The sequence below is a fragment of the Peromyscus californicus genome, unplaced genomic scaffold (assembly GCF_007827085.1).
Source record: "Peromyscus californicus insignis strain IS unplaced genomic scaffold, ASM782708v3 Scaffold_14__1_contigs__length_90479793_seg_2, whole genome shotgun sequence".
Taxonomy (NCBI): domain Eukaryota; kingdom Metazoa; phylum Chordata; class Mammalia; order Rodentia; family Cricetidae; genus Peromyscus; species Peromyscus californicus.
In genome coordinates, this window is record NW_026294436.1 from 40,035,436 (window position 1) to 40,050,348 (window position 14,913).

General features: G+C 46.6%; 1 protein-coding gene across 7 annotated transcripts in view; it reads right to left on the reverse strand.

Moving 5' to 3' along the window:
- The window catches only part of Cacna1e (calcium voltage-gated channel subunit alpha1 E), a 473,485-nt gene that overhangs the window by 278,809 nt on the left and 179,763 nt on the right, over positions 1 to 14,913 (reverse strand). For all 7 annotated transcript variants that reach the window (XM_052737226.1, XM_052737228.1, XM_052737227.1 and 4 more), the window contains exons 4-5: positions 5,743 to 5,848; positions 4,831 to 4,970 (exon numbers count right to left, since the gene is read on the reverse strand). In XM_052737226.1, the coding sequence (XP_052593186.1) occupies positions 4,831 to 4,970; positions 5,743 to 5,848 (246 nt within the window). The remainder of the gene's footprint in view (positions 1 to 4,830; positions 4,971 to 5,742; positions 5,849 to 14,913) is intronic.

Genomic DNA, 14,913 nt, shown 5'->3' on the forward strand with positions numbered 1-14,913 from the left:
ATGAACAAAGATCATCATCACAGATGTCTCCCCGCTTACTCACTCTCACCAATGGTTTAGGGGTGGCTGAGTTTTTATCATCCCCTACCATTCTCTGTACATTTAGGTTCAATAACTTCCTATTAAGATTAGCATATACTAGTGATTTTAAGTAGTATAGAATATTCCAGAGTTTAAACATAGAAGTTCTGGTAGATAGACATTCATTTCAGCAGAGACGAAAATACATTGATTAGGGTGTTTCTCAATCAACAATATCCATCTTGCCAAATAAGCAAGTGGATGAACTAATGAGTTACTAAACAAGCCAGCGAGGGAAGAAGTCAGCTGGACCTTTTGATCTACTTTTCTTGCACCAAATGACATTACACTAAGAGCTGACATGCTTTCTTTGCCATAGAGCAGGGCGCTGTATTCCAAGCCCACAGACTGAAGTCTCAGAAGGACACAGGAAGCTCCCCTTCTCTAAGCCACACTTGCAGCCCCAGCTTTGAACTGGAAACACACATATGATGATGTGCTTCCCTGCTGTACTCCATCCACTGTTTCTAGGGGACCAAAGGAATATGAATCACAGAGATGGATGACTGTAGAGCCTTGGGGTAGCAAAGGTGACTGATGGTATAAGAATAAAGAACATTGAAGAAAAGGCTTAGAGGCAGAAGATGTGGGCTCAAGTCCGAGATAGAGTGTCTGCTGCTTAGACACATGCCCTCTCTGAGCCTTGATGTCACCATTTAGAAGATGAGGACAACAAGATCCCTGCTGTAGTCTAAATGCCCCCTGCAAATGCCCCTGTTGAAATTCAAGCAGCACTGTAACATATCAAGAGTAGTACCTTTCTGAAGTGGTTGGGTCTTATGGATACCTCCCTAAAGCATATATTAAGACAGTTATAACCAGAATGGGCTGGTTATGGCAGGAGCAGACTTCTTGTAAAAGGATGAGTTGGGTTAGTCTCCCTCTCTTCCTCAGCATATGATGTCCTTGGCTTTGGGAGGACACGACAAGAAGGGCTTCATCAGACCCCAGTGGCAGCTCTTGAGCTTCTCAGGATCATGAGATCTAAATCTCTGTCGCTTAGAAAACACTCCATGTCTGACATTCTGTAGTAGAAAAATGGACTCAGACAAGCCCTTTTATGGGTTTGTAAGGGTTACATGAAATCATTGACATAAGCAGTCTCTAAACCATGCACAACTTCATCTTACAAGTCTAAGAATACTAAAGGCTAGGGGTGGCAGACAGAAAGTGGTGACTCCAGTACTCCCGCATGCTTGTCTCTTAGCAACAGGCTAATGATGACAGGTCTCATGCTAAGCCAGCTGTCTGATGTCACAGCACCCACCCTCCCGCCCCCCACCCACCACCAAAACTTTGAGCTGAGATGTGGTGCAGCCTCAGCCCTGAAGCACTATGTCATGCTCCAACACTGTCACCCCCCACCCCACCCCGTGCCCAAGAGTAGAATGTGAGGTGACACCTGAAGACAAGGTGGGAAGGAAGAGCTGTCAGCAGGGATAACTCTGGATGCAGGTGTCAAGAAGGGGGGAAAAAAAGGAAGGTTGTGTGGCCAAGAGAGCAGATGCATGGAATGGGCTTGCATCAGAGGGCATGATCTAAACTCCAGGATCCGCCACCAGACACCAGGTGACAGTGAGCAAATGCCATAACTTCCCTGGGTACTGAGAACTCATCTCTGAAGTCTGTTCTGCTTGCCTCACTAGTTAGTACCACAACATATTTAACTGACGTTAAGACCCCCATACACACCACTAAGAAAGAGGGAAGAAAGCACCATCAAGCTCTGCCATGCCAGTACTGGAAGACCTGAGCAGGCTTCAGAGAGGGTATGCCTCTTAGCAGCAAAGCAAGATGGTAGCTGAACATGCAGATGTAAAATAGTTCAATTACCCATTCCACTGCGGGCATGGGTCAGAACCCTATCCCTCAGCAGTCAAGCGCACAGTGAACTCACTGCCTAGAAGCTGTCTGTACGTAAACTGAGAACTTCTGCATGTTGGGCTGAAGGTGGAATGGGAGCAGGAGCAAAGTCTTGTTGGTTCAACTAGAAAGTATCGGCTTCTCTAGGTCTCCCAGAGAGCCATCAGAGTCTGAGGAGCCACCAAGAAGGCTGGGCAGACAGCTCAGACAGGACAATGAATTGGTGAAGCTCTAGCCCTCCCTGGACACACAGCCAAGAAGCTCTCTATTCCTCACCTGTAACAACAAGAGTACCCTGCTGAGACCCATAAATCTGCTCCTTCAACCATGTGACAGCCTTTATTAAAGCTCCTATTAATCTTCCCTTAGCTGGTCAAATGGTGAGGGGTCCTCCACCTCCACAGACCCATCACACACACCCCACATGCCACACCAGAACCACCAGATTCCCCTGAAAAGTACAGCTGTCTTATGGTGCCTGGAGGAGACTGGTTCTGAGACTCTTGTGGATATCAAAATTTACATGCTCACATCTATTATAGAGGATGTCATGCTACGAGCATATAATGTATGCACATCCTCCCTCCTGGCTGCTTTAAATCATCTCTGTATTACCTACAAGACACTGCAGCATAAATGCTATGTAAATATTAGTTATTCTATACTGTTGAGGGAACGGCGATAAGAATAAAAAGTGGTTTTGTGCTCAGTACAGATGCATTTTACCCAAATATTTTCTATCCACGCTTCACTGGATCTGCTCAGAAGCCAGAGATACAGAGAACTGACTGCACTTCAACCTGTCAAAATGTCTAGGGAAGTGTGACATCCCAATGATGTATGTTAGAGCATCTTTAATAATCATTACAGCAAAAACCAGAAAGCAATCTAAGTGTCAACTAACAAGCAGAAACAAGGAGCAAGCTGTGTACATCCACTTAACAAAGTGCTGATCAGTCACCACAAAATTTCAGTAAAGTATGGAATGATGCATGATATGCTCATCATATACTGAGAAAGGCAGCAGAATTACAGACATCTGAAAGAAAGATTTCTTAGCTTTAAAAGGCTGAGAGAAGATGGCATAAAAATCAGAAATTGCTCTTAATCAGTGAACAGGTTTTTTCTTTTTCTTTTGATTTTTCTGTATTTTTAAAAATCAATATGTGACAGTTTAAAATGAAAATGAGTGGCTTAGACCAGAAACTTCAAATGTTTTCAGTGCATATAGCATTGAGCAGAACCAATTACACACACACACATACACACATCACTACCAGCACCATCACCACCACCAACAACAACACCAACAACACTTTTATTCCAAATGGAATTATAATATGATTCAAGTTCTCACTTAGGACTTTTCTAATGTAGTTTATATTATTGATTTTAGAGACATTGAAAATATCACTCAGGTGTGCTATTTCTTTGGCAATATATTCCTGTAGTAATATATATATATACTAAGTCACATTTTAAATGTACCATTAGAATATCTGTTTTGAAAAATGACCTACAGAAAATCCTTCTGTAAGGCAGCAGATACTTTTTAAACCTGACCACTTAGTCCTATTTATCTATTACCTATACTGACGTTGCCTGCTTATAAACTATACTCTAATCCATTATATCTTTACCTACTTCTCTTTCACTCAATCACAATTGGCCTGAAAGCTAAAAATGTGAACACTGGGTCTGTATCAACACAGTGGGGAGATGCACGGCTCCCAAGCTCACCTTCTCAGTCTGTTTTGTTTTGTTTCATTATTGTTTTTTTCGAGACAGGGTTTCTCTGTGTAGTTTTGGTGCCTGTCCTGGATCTCACTCTGTAGACCAGGCTGGCCTCGAACTCACAGAGATACGCCTGGCTCTGCCTCCCAAGTGCTGGGATTAAAGGCATGCGCCACCACCGCCCAGTCAACTTCTCAGTCTTTACCCTTACCCAACTACTCCCTACAAACTTCCTTTTTCCTCACGTTGGTTCCTCATAATGGTGGCTACAAATTCCCTCTCTCCAGTGTCCTGTGAAGCTCTACTTGCCAGTCAGCTAAGTAAGGAAATTCTATGCCAAACACTTGATGCCACACCCACACAGGTTTACCCCTTCCCCCTGCAAGCACCGGAAGCCAATGGACTCAAAGACTCACAAGCCCCAAAAACCTGTGCGGTACTCTCATCAGTCCCCACACTAAAGCCCATCACATGTGCTGCGGACAGTGTTGGATCCACTCACACGATGTTCATACTCAAAGGAATGACATCGCAAATATCCACCTAAATGGATTACCATCCTATATGGGCCTACGACACGGGGTCAGTCCCGATATATACTATATTAAGTTCTAAGGAATGACTTATCAAGCAAACATTTTGATGTGATTGGATTTCACGCCATTAATAAATCTACAAATCATTTAAGTCTGTTCTCAGTGTGTTAATCTTAATTTAATTCGGAAACCATGATTGGAGTCTTATCCAATCGCCCAAAGAAACTGGGCATTTTCACTGCATCCTTTGATTGATTTCTTGGGCTGACCCCCACCTCTAGACCAGAACAAGCTGCTTGTTTCAATGAAAAGACTCCTCATTGAAAAATTGGGTGTTCAGACATCTAGCAAGCACACAATGAGAGGCCAGAAGCATTCCTGAGAGTCCCAGGCCTCTGCCTAATGCCACGCGTACCCCAGCTCCTCCAAAAAATGGGTTCTTTCTGGTATAACTACATGGAGACTCTTAGCCTTGATTGTTTTCTTTGGGTTATGCTCTACATTCTAACCTCTGCTCACCCTGTGTTCCTTGTACCGACTATTGTATGTCACCATGGGCCTCCTAACATACACACACACACACACACACACACACACACACACGAAGAAGACTCACCCACTGAGGACCACAATAAAGTCCATGACATTCCAGCCATTGCGGAGGTATGAACCCTTATGGAAGATGAACCCTAGAGCCACGATCTTGATCCCAGCTTCAAAGCAAAAGATCCCAATGAAATATGGTTCTGTCTTTTCCTGTGAAGATAAAAAACAGAGCAACAATAAAAGGATTGTTCCCTATCAGACAGAGGCAAAGGCACATCTTGGCTATCTCCTGCACACCCATGATGGCCAGCCTTATGTACAGGTCCGGCTTAGGTTACTGACAGTCCAAGAGGACCTGAGGCTGCATGGAATATACAGAATAGGGGAAAGTGCTGTAGAAATGGGCAGATGTGTTCCACCTAGGGACTAGACAGTTTTCTCCTGAAGGTTCCCATTGGCACAGCGTTACCTAGAAGGAGTTTGTTTCTCCATTCTTAGGTCTTTACACTAGCTGGGAACTTCAGAGTTCTCATGCCTGGGTCATTAGGCTGGCCACTTGCCCATGTGTTTGGACTTAAAATAATTGTGTGCTCTCTTCTGGAGGAATACATTAGACATGTGACTCATTCCTTTAGGAGAATAAGGAAGTCGGCATTTAGCAAGTTCATAACCACCAACACACTTAGCGCTCAGCATCTCCCCTCCCTTCTCTCTGCCCCCCCTTCCCTTCTCACTTCAACAGTCCCTTAGGAAAGAGGAGTGAAGCAAATGGCCCTCATGCCTGCCCTTTCTTCTTGCCTGACTACCATGTGAGGACACACAAGTGTTTGCAATGCCCTCTTCCTTGTGAGTCCCAGTGGGGTTGTTATCTGTCCCTCAGTAAAGAACAAAGTCTTCACAGAGCTGTATGAGAAGGGAAGTGTGTGAAGGAGGTGGAGCCAGGGGACCAGGAGGAGAAAGGGAGAAGGAAGCCAGCACATACCAGCCTTCGGGACATCGGGGTCTTGTCATCCTCAGGAAGGTGCTGCTCCAGGGCCAAGACGATGCAGTTGGCGATGATGGTGGCCAGGATCATGTACTCAAATGGCGTGAAAAAGAGGAGTTAAGGATCAAGTTCATGTAAGAGAAGATACAGCCTCCAGGATGGCCATATACATAAACACACCTTCCCACTGGCCTTTGCGGTCTGAATGATTTATACTTGCAAGCAGGCAGGCAGGCAGGGCAATGCATGGTCCTTAGTGTAGGAGGCATTGTCATTTAGGGCTGGTCTGTGAAAACAAAGCATTTTCTCCAAGAAAAGGAAGAGGGTGGTAAATAATAGAGTTGGTCATATGTCAGATACCTCAAACGATGGATGAAATAAAATATGAATCCAGGAACCAAATAAGGTTTCAAATAGAGGGGAAAGAAGGAAGCAGCGGGATGAACCCTGGAACAGGATCCTGGCTCTTTCCACACTTCAGGTGCCTGGGCAGAAGAACCAGCTTTAGCCTCAATATCACCTAGCTGTGGCTGTCTGTCCCCTCTCAGAATCACATCTAGAGTCACCCCTCTCTCTCTGGAACCTCTAATCAACTGAGGGAAAGAAGAATCCATGGAAAGGAAACCATCCCCCACCCCGTGTGGGCCCCCTTCTGTTTTAATATCTGGGGCCAGGAGGAAGCACTTGGTCTCACCTTATTCTCTTCTGAGCATCTACATTTATAGGTATCAGAAGGGCATAAGCATGGGTTGGAATCTGCCGTGGCAGAGTTCAGCCTCTGGGAAACCAAACTGTGAATCCATGGAGTAAATATACAAGCGTCTCCCTGCTGTTTTTCTGTAGACGGGTGAGGTGTTCTCTGCGCCTCTTTGAAAAACATGACTCCAAGCGGGCACCCTGACTCCTGCAGAAAGGCGTGGCCGCGAGCTCAGAAGAGGGGGTGGGGCGTGGCTAGAAAGGGGTAACACCAGCTCCCTCCCAGGGCCCAGTCATCCTGCACATTGGGATTTCATTCCGTAATTACTGCTCTGACAAACATGAACCAGATGTGCCACTAGCCTTGAAGTTCAACCTATTCTCTGGCAAATCCCACAGCTCAGGTGGGGGAGAAGGATAGTTCATTTGACAAAGACGGAAGGACCGAGGCCATTTTCCTGTCACCCCACAGAGCATGGCTAGCTGTAGGACACAGGACCTAAACACCTCTTGCCTAGTACAGAAGAAGACCAGAGCATAAAGAAGTCCCGCACCCCGCCATGCCTCTCTTCCCATCCCATCAAATGAGCTTCCAATGGCCTCTGGGGAGGGGCAAAGACCAGAGCATTCTGCAGGCAGAGGCCAAGTGTGCCCACCAGTTGCTCTGGTCATGTTCTAGCACAGGAAGCTAGAGGAAGGGTGAATTTTCTAGTCCACCACGTTTGGTAGTACCGTCTCCCGCCCCACCCCCATTTCCATGTATCCCTGAGTCACAGGCATTCTCCCACAGCTGGCAGCCCTTCCTTCCCACACAGCTCCAGTTCTCACATAGCACCCCCAACCCAGAGATCCTCTGCTTCCTCATGCTCAGCCACCTGATCTGGAAAATGGATGTGCCTCATTGGACGGACTCCTGCCCCAGATTCTACTATGCTTCCTGAAGCCCTCACGGCTGGAGGGGAGCTCCGGCATGGAAGCCCATAAGTACTACGAGGCATCCCTTCTGCTTCAAAGTCTGGAAGCTAAGGGCAACCTCTGAGAGCCAAGCATGCTGCAGGCACACTAGCATGCATACCCACTATCTTAGAACAAGCCCTCACCCCATGTAAACCCTGGCAAGGCCACCAGAGCACAAGGATCAGGAGTACACTTCTGTCATATAGCTGGCTCTAACCTGGAGCTTTACATGTAGAGTGACAAAAGACTAGGCCAGGGTCCACTATCCCACAAGACTCCAGAGCAGGCCAAGCTGTCCTGGGCCTGGTGCGGATACCTGGAATTCCCAGACCAATTTGATGACAGTGGGCATAATGCAAAAGCGTTGGTTGAGGAATTTCTGACCTCGCCTAGGAAATCGGTCCAGAAAGGAAACTGACAGCATGCCAACACAGCATTGATGAATGGCTACAGAAGCTGAGGGCATCTGGGGTGCTGTTTCTACAATGTAGGTCACAAAATACTAGCGCTACAGAAATTTGCAATCAAATAAACGAGGGAAGCCTGGGTTAAGTAAAGTTAAGTAGGCTCCTTCCCAGCAGGACTGCTTGGAGCCTTTGATGTGACTGTACACAGTGTGTGACTGCGCACACAGTGGGGTGTGGAGCAGGACACAGCACACTCCAAACTTGCTTCACCAGGCAGTCCTTTGTTCAGAGCATCTCTTGGGAATGGCACTCACGGGAACATTGTGAGGAGCCTTGATGAAAAACTGCAGGTCTTACTGACCACCACAAGTTGAGGAGGGGCTGGTATCTCTGAGTTGACTGACATATTCATTGTTTCTTCCATGTCTCTCTCTCTCTCTCTCTCTCTCTCTCTCTCTCTCTCTCTCTCTCTCTCTCTCTCTCTCTCTCACACACACACACACACACACACACACACACACACACACGTCAATGCTATTAACAACTATTAATAAAATTGTTCACAAAAGCACTGGGCTCACCTGGCTATTGCTCATGGTTAGAAGTGCCTTGTAAAAGCTCTGAAACTTTCTCACACCTCCATGGACCCAAGAATGGGAAAGATCACTTTCTCTCTCATTCAAGCTATATAAATCTCTGCCTCTCATGGATCCACTGGGTCTGTGATTGTTTAGGGGTGTGTGTGTGTACTCTTCCACTGGAAGGCTGGGAAGGAAAACCAAGAACTGAAAGAATGAGAGCTCTCAAGTCAATGCTGATGACACATCTCAGCAGCTACACTTCTCTCGGGACATTCTCCCCACCCATGCCCACGTGGAATGCTGGTCCCACTAACGACTCTCACTTCTACACCTGCACCTCCTCAGCCAGGCAGTCTCCATCTACAGCTCCTTGCTAGGGTCTTTAAGCTTCACTGTTCGGATCAGGTATTTGGGGTTTGTGAGGGACCTAAGACTAGCCTGGAAAAGGTGTGGCCACTTCACTACATGACAGAGGAACAGTTCTTGACCTCAGAGGCTGATAAGTAAAATTGGCTGTGACTGGTTAATTCTCTGGATGGCTGAAAAGTCATGTGGTCTCAAAGACTGATGCTATGCAAGGCCCCAAACACTAGATAACACTGGATAATACTAGAATCAAAAGGTGGTGTCTTAGTTGGGGTTTCTATTGCTGTGACAAAACACTATGAGCAAAAGCAAGTGGGGGAGGAAAGGGTTTCTTTGGCTTACACTTCCATGTCATAGTCCATCATTGAAGGAAGTCAGGACAGGAACTCAAACGAGGTTGGAACGTGGAGGCAGGAGCTGATGCAGAGGCCACGGAGGAGTGATACTTACTGGCTTGCTCTCCATGGCTTTCTCAGCTTGCTTTCTTATAATACCCAGGACCACCAGCCGAGGGACGGCACCACCCACAATGGGCTGTGCTCTCCCCCATCAATCACTAATTAAGAAAATGCCCTACAGGCTTGTCTATAGCCTGATCTTAGGGAGGCAGGCATTTTTTTTTTTGAGGCTCCCTTACTCAAATGACTTTAGCTGTGTCATGTTAACATAAAACTCTCCAGTACAGGTGGGAATCTGGCAACTCATAGGTTCTGAAGCAAATGAAGGAAGCTTAAAAACAGCCACAGACCCACTTTCTCCCTCAGCCAAATCGTCTGACTACTGTCAGGTGTCAAAAGACCCATTTGAAGCAGCTGTGTGCAGCTGGTTTGGCTTATATTGTTGGAAACTGTTCAAGTACATACAACCTGGAGAGGGGTGCCTCCCTAGGCTTCCAGACTTAGACCTCATGGGGAACTCAGCTGGAGGAATAAAGAATATGACACAAGACTGTGATGTGGGTGGGGGGAGGCCAAAGTATGGAGCTTCTGGGGGTTAAGTGAGAGAAAGGCTAGGCACCAGAAAATGGGGGGGGGGGGCAGCAAGCAGGAAGACATACAAGGTAGAGGCAGTGTCCCAGCCACTGGGTAACAGCCCTTTCCTCCAGCTTCTTTTCTACTTCCCCTTTTGAAGAAAACATAAAGAACAGACACACTGACATCCATTGATGTCAGCCATTGCTTGCAGTGGTCTTTTTTCTATTTTCTGGTCATAAGCTAAAACTGGCCCTGGTGACATTGTGCCTCACTTTTCTTTGCATTGCCTTTCCTTCTTTCTTTCTTTCTTTCTTTCTTTCTTTCTTTCTTTCTTTCTTTCTTTCTTCCTTCCTTCCTTCCTTCCTTCCTTCCTTCCTTCCTTCCTTTTCTTTCTTTCTTTCTATCTCTTTCTTTTCTTTCTTTCTTTCTTTCTTTCTTTCTTTCTTTCTTCCTTCCTTCCTTCCTTCCTTCCTTTTCTTTCTTTCTTTCTATCTCTTTCTTTTCTTTCTTTCTTTCTTTCTTTCTTTCTTTCTTTCTTTCTTTCTTTCTTCCTTCCTTCCTTCCTTCCTTCCTTCCTTTTTAGTCTTCTATTTATCTCCTCCAAGAACTTATACCTGGAAAGCAGGTGCTTCATTTAACTCTCCATAGCCTGTGCTTAGCAAGAGTTTCTGGTACATAGTAGGAGCTTAATCAGTGCTCAGTGAAGGAGGAAATGCAAGTAGGCTCTCCACTGAAGGAGCAGCTCCTCCCCACCCACTCCAACCCTCACTCAGTATTGGACCTTATGCACTCCCGTCTCTGCAAGGTGACTTCTTAGCTCTTGCCAGCAGACTTCAAGCCCAACAGCAAAGGCTCCATCTCCAAGAGAAGACCCTGGATTGCAGATAGCAACCCACAGCCCTCATGTGCCTCACAGGCAGGGCAAAAGATGTGACTTGGAGAGATCAAAGGGAGCCACGTGTCAGCATGGCCGCAAAGAACAGCACCCTTCATGGCAGTCACAGTCAGTGCTGGTGGGAAAGGATATCTATGCAGAATTCTCATTCCGCCTAGGAGTTCAGTGACTCCCATTATGTTCTGGGCTTGGCATGAAGCATAATTTGGAGAATGTCCATCACGGAGTCTAGACTGTATTCTAAGACCCAGAACAAATGGAGTCAGTGAAGCAGAAAGGCTTGGGAGACTGAGGGGCTAGAGGCTTTGCCTGCCCCTGGTGACCAACACTGTGTGTGGAAATAGTGGGTATGTAATGACTGATATTTAATTAATAAGTGACTAATCAATACATGGATAGCACAGGGACACCAGAGCCTGCAGTATCATTATAAAAAGATGTCCCTTATTCTCCCTGCACAGTATTCCCATCTGAACTTTTGGACTGTATACTGTGGGCATACATTATCTATCAAAAAAAAAAAAAGGAAAGAGAAAGGAAACCAGCTTGCACAGACGCTCTCTTTAATGTGAGAGAGAGAGAGAGAGAGAGAGGGGGGGGGGGAGGGGGGGAGGGGGGGGAGGGAGGGTCCTGTTTCGCTAGGAGGAATAATGAGTTTTCTCTGAGTAATAGGGTTATTTTCATTTTTTTTCTTTACTCCTTTATCCATTGTCTGACTGGCATAATGAGCATGTATTAACTTATAATCATAAAATCAATTAAAGCTGTATGTATTCTGGGGGGCAAATATCCAACCAGTACCAGAATCCACATCAACCTGAGGATAAAGAAGATGCCGATCGTAGAAGGCTGTGCTAGATCCCCCGGAAGATCAAACGAGGGAGAACACGGGCCCAGACCAAGCCGAAGAAGGGAAGGACCATAAAAGAGCTTCGAGCCTGCAAAGAAGCCGCCCCTCCATCTCACTGTCTGCTCGCTAGGGGCCTCACTTCATAAACTTTGCTGGCAATCTTCCCAAACACCCCTTCACTCCTCACTCCCTCCAAGCCGTTAATGAGGACTGGTGTCGCTGCGGCTCTCTCTTCCCCTTCCCTGTCTAGCGGCTTCAAGACAATCATTAGGGAAATGATAAAAATAGGTTCGCTTATTGATTTATCCCTTTTACCCAATGCTCCTTCCTTCAACCAGTTGACTGGTTTCCTTAGCAACACAGCTAATTTGGGCAGCATGGCTCGGCCTGCACACCTGCCATTTGTTTAGTTCCCTCTTTAGCAGAGAAAGCTGGGGCAAGACAGAGGGTGGACCTAGTGTTGCTGTGGTGCTGCCTGTGCTTGCCAACAGAGCCCTAGGAACCCGATCGGAGGTTGCGCCTTGCTCTGCCCTGCAAGCAGAGTTACCCCGATCCAAGCCAATGTCTTAGTGTCACATCCGCAGGCACAGGCCCAGGAAAGACCTAGGCTGCAGGCAGCAAACATAGGAGGTCTTGGGGAAATATGCCCTCCTGTGACAGCCAGGTGTTCTGAGACCCCCCTGCTCTCAGCTGTCCCCTCCCAAAGCCTTTGTCACCATGTATAAGGCGAATGGATATGATCTGAGGGCCACCAGGGACAGGCAGGTTGAGAGAATACTATGTTCTCATCACGTTCCAGGCCTAATGGAGAAAATATTCTGTGGGGACAAGAATGTGGCCACTCTGGCACTTGCCAGAACTCTGGAGACTCTCTACAATTGCTCACTGCCTCCCAGGAGATAGATCTCAACCTCCATTAGCCATCCCTACCCCTAGCCTCAGACCCAGGACAATTGCCAGCAAGAAGGTCTGAATCCTATTTTCCTTTCCGCCTCCTGGTTTAGGGATGTGTGGTTTGAAGAGATGCAAAAGTGTCAGACAATGGTTTCGATGTCTTCGCATACGTTCATTCCTCCTCAGCTGGACATAAACGTAGCAATATGTGACTACTGACTCATAGGCAGTAGCTGGTAAAGAGCCTGTCTATTCTGTGATTCTGTCAGAAGCTCCATCCCAAAGAGATACTATAAACACAAATAATAAATTGTAAACGACTGAAAAAAAAAAATCAGGATCTTGCCTGAGACCTAGAGAGCAATGGAGAAAGCGACACTTGGCAATGAGAAACAAGAATCGGGGCTCTCACTGCAAATGTCGACCCAACACGGTGCTCAAGGGAGGCAAGGTCACCACCATCCACTTCTATAGAAGAAACTAGAAAGGCAAAAAGGAGCCACACCTAAAACGGCACACGAAGCCCCTAAACCAATTCCAGTGGCTTTTACTATCCTACTAAATCTTTCTTAAGTGTCCTCTGTGGCTCAAGGCTTTGAGGGGAGCATCTGTTTGTGGTCACAGAAGGGAGCTGGCTGGCTGCAGTTATGATCTGACACTGACGACGGCGACATCCACCCCAGGAAAGAATTTAAAAGAAAATTATGGTAATGGGCCTCCGGGAAGAAAGCAAAGACATTTGGCCCAGGACCTCCTGGGAATATGGAGAGCTCTTCCAAACAGCAGTCCCCAAAGGAGGATTTATGAAGCTGACGGTTCTGATGCAATCTCTTCCAGTGATTAGAAAGGACATTAATCACACCCAAGGCTAGAGCTAAGAACAGGAGGGGTTGAACTCCCACAGAAGTCCGGCTCCAGCTCCTGCAGACCCTGCTGGAGACACAGTGAGATCATGCAAGTGAGATCACATTCACTTTGCCTGAGGCCACAGAGAAAGACATATCTGTCCTGCAGGGATGAGTAATAGCCAAGAGGCAGGACCTGTGCCCAAACCACAGACACAGCCATCACTGTGACCATCACGTCAACAGTGTGTTTTCACCTGTTACAATCATCCTCACCCTTCTCCAGACAAAAGTCCCTACAGGACTCTCTGCACAAGCCATGAGGGCAAGCTATCAGCCCTTCAGTCTGAAAGGGAAATTCACACCTGTTAAAGCAGGCCTGGAGCCAGCTGCCTTCACAGGAGAACATCTCACCACTTTCTTTCCCGACCATGGTGTGAGTGGGGGTGGGGGAGGTGGGAGACATCAACAAGGCTTTCTAATGGCTGGCAGCAAGCTGCCCCTGCTGTGAGACAAGAGGGCCTGAGGTAAGAGTTCAACCCTGGTGTGAAAGTCCAAGACCAGAGGCTCCATCTGAACTTCTGAGCATTCGTTCCTCTGCCCAGCCTGGCAAGGTGGAATAGCCCAGAGGAAGTGTGAATGAAAGTTTCCTGGACAGAAACTGTGCCTTACACTGAGCCTTTTGCATGGCTAATCAACTAATTAGAACTTCAGTGACTGTGGGTTGGAATGCTGCAACCCTACAGCCTAAGTATAATTTATCCTGGGTTGTTTTCAGTCCTTGTGACTAACAGATTGAAAAAAAAACTTTTAGAATGGATTAAGTAAGCAAGGCACTAACATCCACCAACCCAAAACTACAACTGTCATCATATAGTATCATGTACCAACATATGGACCACCCTTACAGCTGGAACAAACCACATGCTCAGTTCCACTTCTGCGCTCTTCCTCAAGCCTTGCTTTTGTGTTATGTCTCTGTCCTGAGCAGATCAATTCAGGTTGCACCACGTGGTCCCTCCCAGGACAGGAGAGCTAACACTCTGGGCTTCTCTACATGAGTAACCAGTGCACAGCTCTGACAGAAAATATGAAACTCCACCGAATATTCCCCTTGCCCTCCCACCATGGCAGGAAAACTGGACTGTAGACAAGTAGAAGCACGCGAAGGAAGTCCCTGAGTACTCCAGGCTGTCCCGTTTCGTGATCTCATTGCTTCCCTCAGCACGATTTTTCTCACCTCCCAAACTTGTCTTAAAAAAAAAAAATCAGATAGATAAAAATCAAATCCCTTTTCTTTAAAGCAAACAAACTAAAGCAAAACAAAATGCATCATGTGACTTCCAGCCTTAACATCAGTTTTTATAAATTTGGTTTCCATGGTGGGATGCAACCTACCATCACCATGACAACTGCTTCTTTTCCAATCCACCATTTGACAGGCAACCCTGAACACTCATGCACCTCTTCTTCAACCCACCCTTCCCCTGTCAAGAGATGGAAATGCCATTACTCCTGCTCCTAAAGACCTCAAACCTAATGAATGAATGACAAGCAACACTGAGAACACGAGACAGAAGCAGAAGAGCCCTGGGAGGGCTTTATGCCCAAGGGGATGGTCTAGTTGCACTGCTTTGGAGGTCAATGGACTGTTATTCAAGACAAATGCTCCTTAGCATTATCTCTCATGGTCTTAGCCATGG